Source organism: Limanda limanda, chromosome 13 (genome assembly GCF_963576545.1).
Source record: "Limanda limanda chromosome 13, fLimLim1.1, whole genome shotgun sequence".
Lineage (NCBI taxonomy): Eukaryota > Metazoa > Chordata > Actinopteri > Pleuronectiformes > Pleuronectidae > Limanda > Limanda limanda.
In genome coordinates this window covers 17508393-17527197 of record NC_083648.1, presented here as the reverse complement: position 1 = coordinate 17527197, position 18805 = coordinate 17508393, and the positions used below count along the sequence as shown (strand labels likewise).

General features: G+C 41.8%; 2 protein-coding genes across 2 annotated transcripts; one reads left to right on the top strand and one right to left on the bottom strand.

The window, feature by feature from the left end:
- Positions 1 to 9: 9 nt before the first annotated feature.
- gtf2b (general transcription factor IIB) lies at positions 10 to 6074 on the bottom strand. Its single transcript, XM_061083777.1, has 7 exons — positions 6033 to 6074; positions 4439 to 4551; positions 2769 to 2902; positions 2171 to 2317; positions 1457 to 1586; positions 998 to 1279; positions 10 to 658 (listed from the first exon to the last, which is right to left on the bottom strand). Exons 1-7 carry the CDS (start codon positions 6047 to 6049, stop codon positions 525 to 527), a joined length of 957 nt encoding a protein of 318 aa, XP_060939760.1. The 5' UTR covers positions 6050 to 6074; the 3' UTR covers positions 10 to 524.
- Positions 6075 to 10197: 4123 nt separating this feature from the next.
- lrrc8da (leucine rich repeat containing 8 VRAC subunit Da) lies at positions 10198 to 17739 on the top strand. The gene is made up of 2 exons (XM_061083797.1): positions 10198 to 10498; positions 13179 to 17739. Coding segments are annotated over exons 1-2 (2559 nt in total). The 5' UTR covers positions 10198 to 10497; the 3' UTR covers positions 15737 to 17739.
- The last annotated feature ends 1066 nt before the right edge of the window (positions 17740 to 18805 follow it).

Below are 18805 nucleotides of genomic sequence, written 5' to 3'. Positions count from 1 at the left end.
CACATCCTGTGTTTGTTTAGTATTTAATTTTCAATCCTTTGTGAGATGAGTTTTCCTTCCTGCGACAACAGTTAATCGATCAAGTGAAGGATTTTATGTAAACAAATTTTTTAAACATTATTTAAACCATGAGCGGATTACCATGCTTTACTGAAAAAGCTTTTTAATGTTTTTTTTATTACTTAGAACAATTCAAACAAACTAACAAAATAGAAACTGGTCCTTTTTCTACAGAAACATTTTTTATGTATACGGTATGAAACCAGCTTAAAATTTGCAAGCATCAAGTTACACATTCCCACTTGGACATATATACATAGTACAGTATATAGACACAAATGAAATCCTGTAAGTGCAGTCTGCAAGCTAGTTTCTTTCAGCACTGGAATGTGTCCGTCTTATTCCTGTGAGAGCGCCTCGATAAAGGGCCTGAAGTCTTTAGAAGAGACAAAGAGAAATCGCCCAAATTCAACACAAACATGATTTTCTTTTTTAAAGCATGAAAAAAACAGTAGGCAGCGTCTTCACAGCTGAGGCAGCTTGTCCACGGGCGTGTCGAATTTGAAGTCTGTAGGGAAAAGTTCCGCAGCTCTTGGGTAGATGAGTCGGTACGACTGTCTGATTGTGACGTCTGCGACCCCGGCGATATCTCCGATTTCTGTGGAAAGTTCAGAGACAAAGCTGAAATGTTTGAACAGCAGGAAATCTACAGACTTCTGATGCATTTCCAGCGATAAGTAAGTGGAGAAGCATCATTCAGAGCCAGGGACTGGATCTTCTTATAACATCACACAGTTATCAATGCCTACAACTTTCTTTCTTGTTTACAAATACATAGATTTACTATAACATGTACTTTACAGTGTTTTCTGAACCTGTTCACCCTTTATTTGGACCCTTCCCACTTTCAGGCTGGGACCAAGCTTTTATTTTATCTATGAATTATACAGATCTGTCTGTTCCACCTCTGGTCTAAACTCAGTAGATCATCAATCACCTTTCTGGGTCTTCTTCTCTGCGGAGGCCTGGGAGGCCATGTAAATAGCTGCCGCGGCCACAGAGATCGGGCTCCTGCCGGGAACCAGGTCCAGCTCCACGGCCTTCCTGGCGATATATGTGGCCGCCATCTGCACATGCTTGGGCAACCCCAGGTTTGAGCAGAAGCGGGACATGAAGTCTCCCGTGGTGATAAGGTCCACGCTGGTCTCCAGCGCCTTCAGGATCAGCTTGAAGCATCTACCGATCTCCTTCTTGGAGATTCTAGAGACGGCACAGATCTCTGGAGAGAAAACGAGGAGATCAGGGGAAGAGAATTTAAAGTTACAAAATTATCAAGCATCTTCAAGCATTGTTGAGATCTGTTTGCATACATGGAGAAGCAGAATTTCTTCTAGTATTGAGAAATGTCATTCTTCAAGAGCAGCTCTGACTAAGTAATCCAAATGATGATTCTGACCTTTAAAAGTTCTCGGTACACCTTCTTGTCTGCAGGCGATGTAGAGACAAGCCGAAGCAATGGCATCGTTGGCTCGTCCCTTCAGACTCTTCTGTTCATACACCTGCTTGAATAGGTTGTTGGTTCTGTCCTGTAGAGCAAGAAGATTATTTACAGCAAACTCATTACTAGCAACTTAGAGACTTACATCCCAGAACACACACATATGATGAGAATTAACCCTTCATGAGACACAGACCCCAGATTAAACAGTGTTTGTAACTTCCAGCAGAGACTCCAGTCTGCAGTGTTTGTCTATACACTTATACATTCCTACACAGATTTGCATAACCACGTCTTTCTGTTTCGTTTATCTAGTTTCAACTGTTTCTTCCAGGTGGCTTTCGTTTCTCTCTCTAGCTGCTTTCTAAGACATACACTTAGGTCGGGGGATTCCCCAGGGGGTTATACCCAAGCTAGTGGTTTTGGTTGATAACGCTTCCGACACCCGACTGCAGCAAACATGAAAACCAATAGATCCCAGTGAGATATCATACACGTAGAAGACACAGACATAGAAACTCTTTCTGCTGCAGCCGGCTGCTTCACCTCTCGCCTGAATAATGCAGACGATTTGCAGTTGACCTTGAACATTCCTGTCGCTAACAGAGACACATCTGTGTTGTGGTATCGACTGAAACAAACAAGGTAGAGAGAACAGTGACAGGAACTTACTATGATGTTTCTTGGAAGGTTGATGCGATCTGCCATGGTGCTGATCTCTTTAAAGGCGTTGAGCATGGCCCGGTCGGAGCTGCTCATGGTTCGCCGGTTCTGGTACTTTGAGTTTCCAAACTCATCAAAACTAGCTGCACCAGTTCCCTGTGGTGGAAACAAAGAAAGTTACAAAAATGTTTCCCAGCTAGGAGACTGGAGTCCTGTCATTAAAATCACTGGACATTTTCTCACATCCTTGATTAAACTTGAAAACATTTTGTATAGTGTATATACCTCTTAGGGTAAAAATAGCAAATGATATCACTGGTCTCAAATAATTGGCTGTACATATGAACATAGTGTATATACCTCTATATTCTGTGTATATTTAACTGTTCCTCTATCCAACCCATTCGTTCTTAACTGCTCCCATATCTTAACCTTCCCATTGAACTTCTTATAGACTGTTATATGTATTATATATGTCAATAATTACTGATTGCACTTCTGGTTATATCCACCTAATTTGGTTGCACTGTGCCTGGCCTGTGTAATAACAATGAAGGGAATCTAATCTAAACAGATGTCATGGAGCGACTGTAACTGTAACTCTCACCTTGCTGATCATGGTGGTGAGGTCTCCTCCATTGAGCAGTGGGTTCTGGGCGTCTCCCACTCTGGAGGGGTCTTTAAGGGCTTTCTCATTAGAAAATGTCCGCCACTCTGAGCCCACATCAATTACACGGTCACCTGAGGAGGAACCATTTGGTCAGATAAAATAAAAGAATAAGAATAAGATCATAAGAACATAAGAATAAGTGTTCTGAACTTTAAGGAGTTAAATGTTTTACACATGAATTCTAAGCAGCTTTGATTTGCTGGATGATTATAATGAATTTGTATTTACATCTCAATGTAAATTATGAGGGACATTGTAGTTCTGTAATAATATCCTGAAACATCCTCACTCTAAATTAACACGTTTTCCCTTTGCAAACACTATCCAGAGTTTTTAATACATCAGTACTTAACTTTGGGTTAAACACAAAACGTCAGTCTCGTTTGTCTTCTTTCAGTCTTTTGTATTAATGGCTACGTTGTCGATCAGATAGTGATAACTTTGTTTTCCTTGATACAAACAAGGGATGAGGTTTCAATTTCCCAGATGGAACAAAGTAACTGATGAAAGAACAGATTGGGTTCAAGTTCCACAAATCACCGGCACAGACAGTCTGTGCAAATAAAAACCACATTCACTCTGGTATTTAGTTTGGCTAGATTACATCTCTGTGGAATTATTAAGCAGAAGATTGTGCAATACTCGGCACAATTCCCTTCTGTGAATAGGTTAATTGTCTGAGGCCTGAAAAGCTCGAAATACTGTGTCGATCCTCCTGTATTCTGTCTTCTGCTAGTTCACTACGATGCTGTTTACACGTTAAGACTGTATCACACATACACACCTCCCTCTTCTCTCTAATTTCTCTTATCACTGTCTGTCGTGGGATCTAAGCAAATGTTTATTCAAAGGAAAAAAAAAAAAAAAAACACACTGTCTGAACTCGGGCCATTATTTTGTCTGTTCCTGGACTCATGTAGCAGGGTTGAGGATTAGATTTGATATTTTATTCCTGTTTTACAGTTCATCCACCTCTCTACCATCTAGAGGCAAAGTAGCATTCATCTCCTTGAGCGATAGAGCTATGGGAGCAGGAGCAGTGCAGAGGGCACTTAAGCTCTCAGAAGAGAGAAGCTGGCGCCTCTCGATTCCCCGTCTGACCGGGTCTGTGCTCAGGAGGCTTGTTAGAGGGGAGCTGTGTTCCCTACAGCCTCGTCTTCAGTCTACATCACATGTTCAAAGATTTGTAAATGCTGTACCTTTCGTTCAAGTTCATGCCTTGATGGTAAATGTTATATTTAATAATTCAAATTCCTAACTTTTGTTGGATCTCAGTGTTTTTATGGTCTTAAATGTAGAAAAGTGTTTCTTCATATTGTGTTTTAAAATATCAGCATCAGATCACTTATATCGCAAATACATTTTTACTGTAAATGTGACAGAAGACTAAACAAAATGTCAAGGATGTGTATTGATTATCCAAAATAATGTGTACATTCTCTCTTAGAGAAGACACTACTGTTGAGTTTTCTCTGCTTTGAAATAAAACAAATATGTAGAGGAAGAGTGACGCGTTAGATGATTTGTCTATGACAGACAGGAAGTTGTGGTGTTACGCTGAGTGCTCTCTGATTCAAAAACAAAACGTGCGTGGGGTAAACACTGACCTACTACGAGGCCGCATTCAGGACATATCATGTCCCCTGCTCTGTAGTCCTCCACCAGGATGGCTTCTGGGTGGTTAGGACACTGAACTCTGGGAAGGGCCAGAGCATCTCCGCTGGAGGAGGAACACAAACAAAAATCTCTCAATGTACGAGAAACACAAGAAATGGTGGAAAATGAAAGGATGTGGTAGAGAAAGATAACTGATAAGATAAAAACTAAAGTAAAACAACCACAGTAGTTTTGATTCACCACAACAGGGTAAATTCAAATAGTGTTGAAATGTCCAGATGTGTTTCACTTTCCTTTCCCCTTTTTCTTACTGATGACAAATGTATTAATAAACATCACCAACCATCCTTTACAAAACCACTGCTTTATAACATAATCAAACATATAAACATATATTTACAACTGTCTAATTCGACTCCTTGTACATACAGATTTCTACATACATTTCAAAAGTTTCTATTTTGTGCTTTATCCTTCACTTTCTTGAAAATTTGTGTGTTACCTAATTAAGCAATCATAGGCTTGATCAACACCCAATTTTATTGTTCCTTTACAGTGACAAGAAAGATATCTGGAATAATGAGTCTATTGGAACGGCTAATGGTCTCCAGCTGGAATGAGAATCCAGATCTAAAGGTAAGTGTTATAATAATAAATAATTCCTTTCTAGATCAATATATCATAGATAAGCACGTGAAAGTGCAACAAAGCCTTAAAATCAGATTAGAAGACAAACTCCCATCAAAGCATATCTTAGATGTTCATTAGTGTTTCTAACAACTTTGAATGAGAAAGATAGAATAAAATACACAAATCCTCACATTACACACGCTGATGAGAAAATATTGAGACTTTAACCTTTAACTACTCAAAATAAAATCTCTAATTATTAGCTGCCGATGGACGGATCGATTTATCAACTACTCGCTTGATGTATAATCCTGATGTGGTAATGGAGACTAAATTCAACAATAACAGATGATCTCTTTATTGAACGTCAAACTATGGACATCCCGACATTATTTCCTCTCCTTGATTATTAATAATTAGAGACTCGTTGACAGTAAGTTGGTTGCGACATAAATCCACATGACATGTCAACATAATTAGTTATTGTATATAATTAAAGCCAAAGAGTCTTCACAGAGGACTGACTTTGACGACACGTAAACAAAGTGCTCAGAATCCAGAGTGGGCTGTGGTCGGTACCGTTATCTCATACGTTTCCGCTTCAAACTCCATTAGCTCGAAATGCTAAAGAGCAAAATTACGTTGGACTGGAAGAGGCTTTGAAACCACAGGTTGTTCTGGTGGTGACACAGTGGAGCTATTGTTAGCCGGGGCAGAGCAGTGAGGATGGAACGGGGGACACACACACAGTGACTTCTGGCAACATCTCACCGGCTAGCTAAGCTAACTAGCGGCTACCTAGCACAATACACAAGGTGGCCAAACGTGGGGTTTTCAGGAGCAACGCTAGTGTCTCGACTCATGCTAGTAACACTCCTTCTGTCAGAAACAACAGTGTGAGGGTCGCAGATAAACACAGCGGGAGGTTTGTGGTTGAGAAACGTCGCTACTCACCGGCTTGTCGACGCCATGTCACTGCGTCTGTGTGGTTGAGAAACAAATGACGGCGGCACCCCTATTTATAACCTTCTCTGGTCACAGCTCTGACAGGGTACGGGAAGCCAAAGAGACCAAACCACAAGCAATGCGCTTCAGTGCTTTGTTTCCAGTTCATTGTTGTGAAAGCAGGATGTTAAATGACAGAAACACATCACTTGTGGTAAACATAGTTATGGCTTGATATAATTACACGAGGGATTGATACATAGTGGTGTTGTGATATATATTTATAGATTCATGCTGATTTAAAAGTCTCTGTGTCGACAACACCTGAGGCTGCACAGACACCTTAACAATGAAACACATCAATTCCGACACGATGACGCACAATACAACAAATAATACAATTATAATATATGACATAAATAAAATATATACCTTCTATACACATAATAAGTTGCACTACATGAACACATTCACATTTATTCTCAAAATGATCACCCGTACTGTTTTTACAGTATAATTAAATTTCTTCTACCTCATATACACTTTCTTATTGCACCTTTTTGTAATAACATTGTTATTTCCAGGAAAAAATGTTAACTATCCATTTGCAAATAACAGACCTGTAAAAGAAAGTGTTAACTGCCAATCAAAGCAGAATTTAGAACGTACAAACCTTAATATGTATTGTCAGTGTGGTTGCTGCATTGCTACATGGGAACACCCGACCATAATCAGCTGACAATATTACAAAGTGCTGCAGAGAAGAATAAACAACCAAAGATGGAATCTCTAAACTGTACAGATTCACACCCAAACAGGCCAACTGACAGAACAGACTTGAAATGCAGCTGTCTGACTGTGCCAGCCTGTGTCTGACTCTGTACCAGTCTGTGACTGCACTGCTCCTCGGCTCCACACTGAGGGTCTGTGAGAAAAAACACCAGTGCCACAAACAGCAGCTTGACATGGTCACCAGAACATCAAATATACATCTGTTTGTAAATGAAATATCAATAACATAAACTACTTGCTTTGGGTGGCAACATAAATGCATTCAATAAGATTTAAAAAAAATCTATGCTCTTTCTTGGAATCTGAAGTTAATGATTGTATTCCATTTCACAACTATATGAGTCAAATGTGTCAGTACAGTAAGACAACAGCAGGTGGAGCTGAATAAAAGAGGGCACCAGGTTTGGAAAACACTTCACTTGCCCTGCAGCAAAACTCATTGACATTTAAGGAAACAGAACTAATCCATGTTATAACCATCAACTTTAAAATGATATTCATTTGAAAAGTAAAAAAATACATCTGAGCTGAACAATCTCATCCAGCATATGGCAAGTGTTGGCAGCTCATGGGGAGGTGGGTGTGAATACCCAGTACATCCAACAGATGCTTCATGGGATGAGATACAGAGAATTGGAAGTCCACGTCAACACCTCGAACTCTTTGACATGTTGCTCTGACCCTTCGGACACATTTTTTTTAACTTGGCCACCGTCTTCCATCTCTCCATGGTCCAGTTGGGATGCCTATATGCCCCCATTGCAGGTGTTTTCAGTGGTGGACATGGGACAGCATTAACACTGTGACTCCACACGCTGCAATAAACTGTGTACTCTGACACATTTCTGTTTATAACCAGCATTAATATGCTTTTCAGCAGATTGTGCTAATGTAGCTCTTCTGTCACTGTCACCTAGTTGTCCTTCCTTAAATCACTGTTGGTAGATACTCACTACTGTACACTGGGCACGTCCCATAAGATCTACAGTTCTAGAGCTACTTGGACTCAGTCGTATAGCCGTCACAATTTGTCAGTCTTTGCCCATTTTCCTGTTCTCAACACATCAGCTTCAAGAACTGACTGTCGCTCTAACACAATACATGGCAGCGTTTGACAGATGCCAGTTTAACAAGATGATCAACAGTGTTTACTTCACCTGTAAGTGGTTTTTACTGGTTTGTCCCTGAGAATCTTCTATTGAGTACATTCAATCCCTCGTCCTCTCCTCCACACGCCCAACACTAATCCTAATTTAATCCTGAGTTTCCAACCCTAATGTGTTGGTGGGTGAGAGACCTCTGTGTTTACCATGCAAAGAGTAAATTAGTTACCATAGAAACTGGTTTATTTTTGTGTGTTTGTGTTGACCATCTGAATGACTTTGCTTCTTCAAAACTTAATTTGTGTGAATGTGAGACACAGTTCAACCACTTGACTTTATGACTGCCATACTGCCCAGTGCATTCTTGGTAAATCAGTGAGGGAGACCCATATTAAATAATTTACACCTCACCGAGCCAATTATGCACACACTGAACTAGTTGCCATGGCAATCTGGGCCCCTCAGCTGTCGGCCCCATTACCTTCACCGACAGGAAACCCAATACTGCCCGACCATTGTCCCCAGTGCAACCCAGTATGACAACACAGTCCATTGTGATATCTTTCACCACTTTTCCTCACCTTCACCACACAAACCAAATGCATTGAGATACAGTGTGACGTAGACAAGGCAGTGTGTTCCACAGCTGGGGTCATTAAGGGTCAGTGCACAAATTTATATCACGTTGCACATATCTGATTCTAGTGGAAATCACCAAAGACTATTTGAATTGAATTTATATGATGAAATTCAAAATGTGTAGTGAGTTTACACACAAATACACACACACATGTCTTTGTGTTGGGATTTTTTAAAGATCCATGCACTATAACTATCACAAGACTCCACTCTGAGCAAACATCAGACACCTGATATATTGTGCTGCTTGCATTATTCCTGCTGTCTGCTGACTAAATCAATCATCGGCGTTACCAGTCTACATGTGTCTGTGTTCTGCCTACACGTGTGATTTTGTAACCTGACAACCTGACTTCACACCCCAGTGGCTGCTTGTCTTTGTTTTCTTTTTCTTTTTTTCCTTTCTTACATTCAAAGTACAGGAACAGCAGGAGTGAGAGCAGAGTGGCAGCAGCCGGCAGCCGGCAGCCAGCAGCCCAGGACCGGTTGAAACCTGTATGGATCGTAAGGAGGAGACACTTCCTCCACCCAGTGCATCATGCCAGCTGTAAAGTGATGTTCAGCATTCTGGGTCCTATCGACTGTTGAGTTTATCAATTCTTGTAGTACATGTAGATCTAGATACAGATGGCGGAACAAAGAACCAACAATACTGCCATGTGCATGTTTGTTTTAATAACAGTTTGAGTAAGGACACACCGTAGCGTGTCAGACATGTGTCCAGTCGACAAAAAGAACATGTGAGAGGTTTGAATTAGTCAGCAAAGTTATTTCTGACCACACCAAGAAGCACTCTGTGGTGTCTGGGCCTGAAAGACAGAGAGGGAAGCTGGTGGAGCATTCAAGTTTCGTTGGAAATATCGTTTAGACTTAGTGCCCTTATAAAAACTAAATTGAAACACTCATCTCCACTTCTCAGTCTGTAAAATATATATTAAGTAGTTTTTTTTCCATTTGCTGAATACCCACAGAATTTATTATAGGTTACTATAGCCATATTGACTACATACTCTTGTTGGAGTGGGAGTTAATAACAGTGGCCATGCAAAAAAACATTATCACTATGAAACTGAACTGAATAGGGAAATTGTAGTGTAGGCAGCTACATTTAGGGCTGTACAATAGAACATTAACCATAATCATAGCACTATAATTTTCCTCAGCAGCAATATAAGAAAAGTCCAGAGTGTATCAGTGTATTGCTCATGCATTGTGCCAACCTAAAACCACAACCTCCATTCAGGAGCATTTAACTTAAAAGTAAAAAAGAATGTGACTGTTATCACAATAATAATCAATATCGAGTGATATAGAAATCTTTATTTTAATAACTTCTTTTGGCTGTATGGAACCAAAACCATGAGCGAATCTTCAGTATAAACGGAACTGCACACCCAGGTGATAACGCTCTGTAGGTTCATCACCCTTTGCGGCACATTGTGTCTTACATCATCTCTACAAGTGTGAACAAGATTTGAACGGCTTTGAACGTAAATGTGAACTTTGACACCGGCTCCTCGCACGTTGTTTCACCCAGGCGCAGTGAACGCAGCAGGAGATAAAGTGGCAGGCTGTGTCTTGGGCCGTTCGCCGTTATGTCATCGTCCAATCAGAGGCGGCGGCTGCGGCCACAACACAGGGTCCGTGAGGCGGCGCCATATTGGATATTCCTCCTCTTACCGGTTCTCCCCGGACGTGTGCCTCCGCCTGTCGCCCAGCCTCCGGCAGTCTCTGCTCCGCGGGCTCAGGTATGAGGGATGCTAGCGACGCGACGCACCGTCACCGACTCACGCTCCGCACCGCCATGTTCCTCCGGGCAGCGGCACCGCGTCACCGGGCGGAGGAATCCGGTTAGAGACCCACCTGAGGAGGAGCGGAGGTGAGGAAGTGGCGTGCAGGTTGAGGAAGACATAATTGGATAGAGATAACTCCGCCGAGGCAGTGAGTATATTTTCTCTTACTTGTGTCTGGGAGGATGTAACGAGGCACGTCAACAACTTTGACTTTGTGCGTTGTTTCTCGTGGCTCAGTGAGAGGGGGGGGGGGGGGTTGTAAGTGAACACCTGGTGGGAACGTTTAGCGCCGGGGGGGACACATGATGATTCTCAGTTTCACGTGTTTCTCCGGTCAACTGACTCGCACACCAGCAGAACCATAGATATATGAGCAGAACCAGTCACTGCGCCAGAGGAGGAACCAGTGTAATGTTTCCCCGGGCTGCGGTGCACATGTTGTCCTCCGACTGGGAACTGCGTGTTTCCCACAGGCTGCGGCTCGTCTCCCCCCTGTCTGCAACACAGATATGGTTTTATAATAGTTCATACAGTCTGTTATCCTTATTCCAAAACTGCTGTAGTGTTTAGCGGTGCCTGGAACATAACATTCAGTAGAGAACAGTGTGTAGATGTGTTATAGTCTTAGTCTACAGTTATATCTTCTATTCAGTCATTTGTATCTATGTCTTGCTATTACGTAAAACTATACAGTAATATATAGATGTGTTACTTTTCAGTAATATATACTGTATGCATTGCTATATGGTTATAATATTACAGTAATATATAGATTTCCTACAACAGTGTTATTATTCAGTAATGTATAAATGTCAGGCTTTACAGTTATACATATATTAATTTATATTAATAAAATACACAGCATATTATACAGTATACAGTCATATATAGACTAATAATAAACTACAACAGTGTTATTATGCAGTAATACATGCATTAATTGATATTTATAAAATACACAGCATATTAAAGATATCTTACTATATGGTTATATACTATACAGTAATATATAGATGTCTTACTAAACAGACATATACACTACAGTAATATTTATATCCTACTATAAAGTAATATATATAAAGATGTGTTACTACAGTAATACGTGGTTCAGTTCATTAATCCATTGTGAGAGGAACAGCACTATATAATCACGGCACTGTGCCTGCTGCCTGGCCCCTCCCCTGGGGCTCTGGGCCCCTCCCTGTCCCGGGGCCTTCCAAAGCACAAAGGCTCTTATGGCTCAACGTCGTGGGCAGCTGTTGCCGGAGGTGTCGTCAATCCCATCCTCCTGAAGGTGCTATCTCATTAGCACCTTGATGACAATTCTCCAAATTTCACTTGGAACTCATTATAATTAAGCAGTCAAACCTCAGTGGTCTCACAGATGTCATTCTGGGCCAGGGGTCAAGCATGTATATGTTAATTAGGACCAACTCTCACACAAATGTCTAATTGGATATTTTTGGGATTAATTTTATGTCTAAAAGTCAAAGGTCCACTTAACTCCAGAACTCCAGAACAGAAGGGGAGACTACGGCCATGCCACTTAAATGATAGACTGTGCAGCTGGAGGCCCTCCAAAGCAAAATTCAACTGCAAAACTTTCAAGAAGCCCAGCGATGCAAACCCATGATTTGAGGAGGAGCAGGATCAACCACTCTTGACTGATAAAATCTAGCCGGCGGTTTGGGCCGTCTTCACGGCAGACTGTCTGTTACAAGAGGAAAGGCACAGGTTGTTAATAATAAGCTCAGCAATAACTCAGTTCTATTCAGTTGTCCCTGTCAGCCCTGACAACGGGACAGTGAGCCAGCCGTAACAACACCAGGAGTCAGAAACTGAAGCAGCCTCATGGATCTCAGCCATTGTTCATTTTATTATTTACACCCGTGCCATCCCCACTGTGACATGTCTGATGTCTTCTTGGTAAAAGGCTTGTTGTATTCTATTTATGAGCTATGAGAAAGTGCGGATATTATATTTAGTGATATATAGATGTATTTATAGACAGGGAAATAGCAGTTTTCAGTGCTTAACTAAAAGATACTTGCGGCTGCCAAACATCTAGGTGAGTGAGAACAGCTGGTGGACTCACACTCAGCCTGCACTGTTCCAGTAACAACAGGTTGTTGTAAGTCTTAATTAAGCACAGTCTTGGCTCAGTGCTTAAACCAAATTAAAATCTAACTGAATGAAACTAGACAGGAAAGTGAGGGGAAGTGAGAGCTGACTGTAGCACACCATGTTTAAAACAATGGTGCACACTCAGCTGTGCCCTCACAAAGTTACACATTCACACTTTGTACAGCTGGGGGTTGAACAGTTTACTCCACCCTTTATAGCAGGGTAGTACGACATGGCTCTCCACTTTAAGCTGGTTCCCTTTGGATGTGTCCGTGAAAAGTTACACTTCCTGGTGTACGTTTGTGATCCAGAGGGTTGAGTTGTTGTTTGTACAGCATTTTTTTTTCATTTCCTGAAATTCTACCCACTGCAAAAGGTCACAGTGTTGAAAGTAATCACAAAGGAAGTTTTATGTCTCGATGTTAACAGTCTAAATAGAGGACTTAACAACAATATAAAATATGGTTGCTTTCAATCATTATGAATACAGATACATTATTTGTATATTTGTTTGTTCTGTAAAATGTCATAAAACTGAGAAACAATGTGAATATATTCCCTCTAAAGGAGATAAAACAGAGAACATGCTTGTAATGATATAGTAAAAAAACTACTTTGACGATTTATATCGAGTTGATGTAATACACAGTTAATTTAAGTGCAGAATGCTCTCACTACATTAACTGACCCTCTGTGTGTTGTAGTGATGTTCACGCTCACGGAGGTTGCGTCCCTGAATGACATTCAGCCGACGTACCGCATCCTAAAGCCATGGTGGGATGTCTTCATGGACTACTTGGGACTGGTCATGCTCATGCTTGCCATATTCGCAATGACCATGCAAATCACGAAGGACCAGGTGGCGTGCCTTCCTTGCCTGGAGGACCCAGAGCAGACGCCAGGAGCTACACCTGGTTCATTCCCCCAGCAGCCCGCACAAGAAACAGCCTCAACTGCATCCACCAGGGCCCCAGTGGGGTCAACCGTCCCCTATATTACCAAGGACTTACCGGACGAAGTAGTCCACGAGCTCCACACCACACAACAACACACTACGGGGTTGTCAGAGAATTATCCCAATCAACCTCCACCAACTGGAATCAAGACCAATCTGGACTATCAACAGTATATCTTCGTCAACCAAATATGTTACCATGTTGCCTTGCCCTGGTACTCCAAGTACTTTCCATACCTCACTCTCATCCACACTATTGTTCTCATGGTCAGTAGCAACTTCTGGTTCAAATACCCCAAAACAAGCTCCAAGATCGAGCATTTTGTTTCCATTCTAGGCAGATGCTTTGAGTCTCCCTGGACAACCAAGGCTTTGTCTGAAACCGCTTGTGAGGACTCTGAGGAGAACAAGCAGAGGATGACCGGCACCTCCTCAGTACCAAAACAGGTATCTTTAGAGGGGAAGGACGAGAGCGTCAACTCGTCAACTCCCATGCTTGGGGTGAAGTTTTCCGCAGATAAGCCCATAGGGGAGGTCCCTAGTAGTATGACAATCCTGGACAAAAAAGATGGGGAGCAGGCAAAAGCCTTATTTGAGAAAGTGAGAAAATTCAGAGCTCACGTGGAAGACAGCGATTTCATCTACAAGCTTTATGTAGCACAGACCATTGTCAAAACCGTCAAGTTTATTTTGATATTGTCCTACACTTCAACCTTTATGGCTAAGATTAATTTTAAGCACAGCTGTGAGCCTGATATCAAACAGCTGACAGGATACAGAATTTTCTTCTGTACACACAACATGGCGTTCATGCTGAACAAGCTGCTGATCAGCTACATGGCTTTGATTTTGATCTATGGCATGGCGTGCTTGTACTCACTCTTCTGGGTGTTTCGGCGACCCCTGAAAGAGTACTCGTTTGAGAAGGTCAGGGAGGAGAGCAGCTTTAGTGACATTCCTGATGTCAAGAACGACTTTGCATTCCTCTTACACATGGTTGACCAGTATGACCAACTCTACTCCAAGCGCTTTGGTGTCTTCTTGTCTGAAGTCAGTGAAAACAAGCTGAGGGAGATCAGCCTCAATCACGAGTGGACCTATGAAAAGTTGAGGCAGCTCGTGGGCCGTAACGCACAGGACCAGCAGGAGCTGCACCTTTTCATGATCTCCGGCCTCCCCAACGCAGTGTTTGACCTCACCGACTTGGAGGTGCTTAAACTGGAGCTGATTCCTGAGGTGCGGTTCACGGCAAAAGTCTCTCAGATGACCAGCCTGCAGGAGCTGCATCTCTGCCACTGTCCCGCCAAAGTAGAGCAGACAGGCTTCGCTTTCCTCCGCGACCATCTTCGCTGCCTTCACGTCAAGTTCACCGATGTTGCAGAGATCCCAGCTTGGGTGTATCTGCTAAGGAGTTTGAGGGAGCTAAACCTCATCGGCAACTTGAGCTCGGACAATAATAAAATGATCGGTCTTGAGTCCATGCGAGATTTGAGGCATTTAAAGACATTATGCCTGAAGAGCAACCTCTCTAAAATGCCTACAAACATCACTGAGCTTTCCCCACACTTAATTAAATTAGTCGTGCACAACGATGGTACCAAACTGCTTGTACTTAATAGTCTAAAAAAGATGACAAATCTGATTGAACTGGAGCTGCACAGCTGCGAAATAGAGAGGATTCCCCACGCTATTTTCAGCCTGACCAACTTACAGGAGCTGGACCTGAAATCTAACAACATCCGCACCATTGAGGAGATCATCAGCTTCCAGCACATCAAGAGGCTGACGTGCCTGAAACTGTGGCACAACAAAATAATCACCATTCCATCCTCCATCGTGCAGGTCAAGTCCCTGGAGTCTCTCCACCTCTCGCACAACAAGCTGGAGTCTTTGCCTCCGGCCTTGTTCGTACTGCCCAAACTGCGGCACTTGGATGTCAGCCACAACTCCATCTCGGTGCTGCCTCCAGATGTCGGCCTCCTCCACAACCTCCAGCACCTGGCCATCAACTCCAACAAGCTGGAGGTGCTGCCCAAGCCTCTGTTCAGGTGCACCAAGCTCAAGGTGCTGTGTCTGGGGCAGAACGCGCTCACCGTGCTGCCGGAGACGGTGGGTCAGCTGGTGCAGCTCACGCAGCTGGAGCTCAGAGGGAACTGTCTGGACAGGCTGCCCCCCCTGCTCGGAAACTGCCGCCTGCTGCGCAAAAACGGCCTGGTTGTGGAGGACCACCTCTTTGACACACTGCCTGTGGAAGTCAAGGAGAGCATGAGCCGAGAGACCAACGTGTCCTTCACGAGCGGCTTATAGCACAGAAACACAGACAGGCCTGCAGCTCTGGTGGTTCTTAACGTGTCAGTGTAACAGGAGGAAAACACTTTTTATTATTGTAACATCAACCCAAATTAATGCATTTTCTGATTGTTTTTTATGGGTTGTATTTGCTTATGTAGAACAACACAAATTCCATTTTTTTGTTGCTGAGTTTGTGTCTAATTCAGCAGGTTGTTTTTGCCTTTAGCTTTTTCATAGCTTTAATAGAAGATTTGAAATTTTGCTCCTTTGTAGACCAATCTGTTGCTCCAGTGACACAGTATGTAGACGTATCATTGTTTTAGGTACTCAGGTGTAATTGTTACCATGGGGAACAATCTTTTGCCTTACCTGCTGCTACACACGCTTAAGGCCAAATAGAAATTTACATTTTTCTTAGTTGGCATTTTCCATATAACAATTTCTTTATGTTGGGGAAGCAGACACAATGCAGTGGTCTTTTCTTGGTTTTATATGACCTGTGTAGAATTGATATAACCTTTTATTTTCCTTGATGTCTTATAGCGAATTGAATGAGCATAGTGTTATAAACCTCAGGTGGAGACTAAGCACCAGAAATTAACCTTTACTGATGTAGAGATTGTATACTAAGGCCTGTAGCACAACAAAATGATCCCCCTCCCGTCCTCCATCGGGCAGGTCAAGTCCCTGGAGTCTCTCCACCTCTCCCACAATAAGCTGGAGTCTTTGCCTCCAGCCTTGTTCACTCTGCCCAAACTGCGGCACTTGGATGTCAGCCACAACTCCATCTCGGTGCTGCCTCCAGATGTCGGCACAGACAGGCATGCAGCTCTGGTGGTTCTTAACGTGTCAGTGTAACGGAAGGAAAATACTTTTTTTATTATTGTAACATCAACCCAAATTAATGCATTTTCTTGATGTTTTAATTGGTTTTATTTGCTTATGTAGAACAATACAAATTCCATCTTTTTGTTGCTGATTCTGTATTAGGGCTTGGCAAATGACTTCAAATAAATATCACGATATTTCAAACTTTTACCTCAATTATGATTGATGAATGATTATTTAACCCCAATTTGATGAATTACTCTGCCCCAGTCAACAAATGATTCTGCATGGAAGGTAGCGGAACCTGACCAAATTAACCGACAGGAGCAAACTTACATTTGTAAGAGGTTATAAATGTTGGTTTGTATGAATTTTCGGTTAATTGCCCAGCCCTAGTATGTCTCTAATTCAGCGGTTTGTTTTTAGATTTAGGTTTTTCATAGCTTTAATCGAAAATTTGAAATTTTGCTCCTTTATAGACCAAAACTGTTGCTCCAGTGACACAGTATATAGACGTATCCTTGTTTTAGGTACTCAGGTATAATTGTTACCATGGGGAACAATCTTTTGCCTTAACTGCTGCTATTTTGTAAAGTGAAAGCTTTCACACACTTAAGGCCAAATAGAAATATTTCATTTCATTGTCAGTTTTTATCCACATATTAATTTCTTTATGTTGTGGAAGCAGACACAATGCAGTGGAATTTTCTTTTGTTTTATTTAACTTTTGTTGAATTCATACAATCTTTATTTTCCTTGATGTCTTGTGGCGAAACGAATGAGCTTAGAGTTGTAAACCTCAGGCGGAGACTAAGCACCAGAAATGAACCTTTACTGTTGTAGAGATTGTATACTAAGGCCTGTAGTACTTTTTTTGCCTAATGAGAACACTATGATTTAAAGATAAGTGACTTTCTTTTGTGAACAGGTTCTACGACCAATGTCAGCTGATTAAAGGGAAATCTGTAAACCACCTTTTGATGCTTAAAATTTTTTAATGTGAGACAAAACCACTCACTGGCATGTCTGACTATCCCACATGTCAGAAATAAACACGTCTGCCTTCTTTCTTCACAATGTATTTCTGTGTAGGCTTACATATGTGCTCCTCTGAGCTGCTGTACCACCTCGGTGATCCTGTGCTCAGAGTTCACAAGTTTATGGCACAATAAAGCAAGATTTCAGATGAACGTCTAATCATTATTCATCCACCTCAAGTGCGCACCAATGAACTACACTGGTTAACATCATGCTGCTAACATGCTAATTAACTCTGCCAAGTTTCTGTGTTTGTCTGTTAGCCAGCAGCATGACACTAAAACCATTGGACAGATTACCATAAAACTTAGTGGAAGAATGGGACAAGAGAGAACATTTAAAATTTTTGTGAGGACTTGATTAAGGGGGTGTTTTTGGACAAATTTTCACAGATTTCCCAGAGATAACTTGTGTTATATATGGTCCTAATTCTACAATGTTAGTTAAACCAGTCCATATAATGTATTTCAAGTTCTCTGATCGTAAAGACGCCTTATGCTTTACCTTGATCTTCTGGTTTGTGAGACTTAACCCACGTGATCCATAATCTTTTGCACCAGATGTGCTCTGAGTTCATCCATCCGTATATGATCCTATAGATACTGAAGTTTAAGAATTCCGTTAGACCAGTCAGTTCTCCAATACTTCTGTTGGATTTGACTGGGAACTCGTGATGATCCTTTGCAAACCAGTGGCACTGTATGTGAGTGAGGAAAAATATCCTCATTGTTACTGAGTAGTTATTGACCAGGTCAGAGAGGTCATGCCTGGGTCACTGTGTGTAGCCTTCCATTCAACACTCTCTGATGACCTTGCAGATATATTCGGAATAACTGAACTTTTCAGAGATTTTGCATCACAATGTGGTCATTCTTAAAGATATCCTACCCTGGCTCTAGAGGTGTCAGCACATACTGAGGCTTATTCTGTCTGATTATGTTTACACTCATTCACTTTGTTATCAGCAGTTTGTGAAATTATTCTTTAAACGAATAGGTGTGTACCTTTATTAAGCAAGAGTCGGTTTATTTATACATTTTAACATAATTGTGCATTTTTGTTCTAACTGGGCATGTATAATACTTCATTTGCAGTCGTTTCCCAAGCTGGGTCAGTGTCAGCTTGGCCAGGAATGAATCTGTTATCCATCGTTGGATCAACCCTCTGAGGGGTCAAGGGCAAAAAAACAACAACCCCAGCAACAGCTGTTCAAGATCA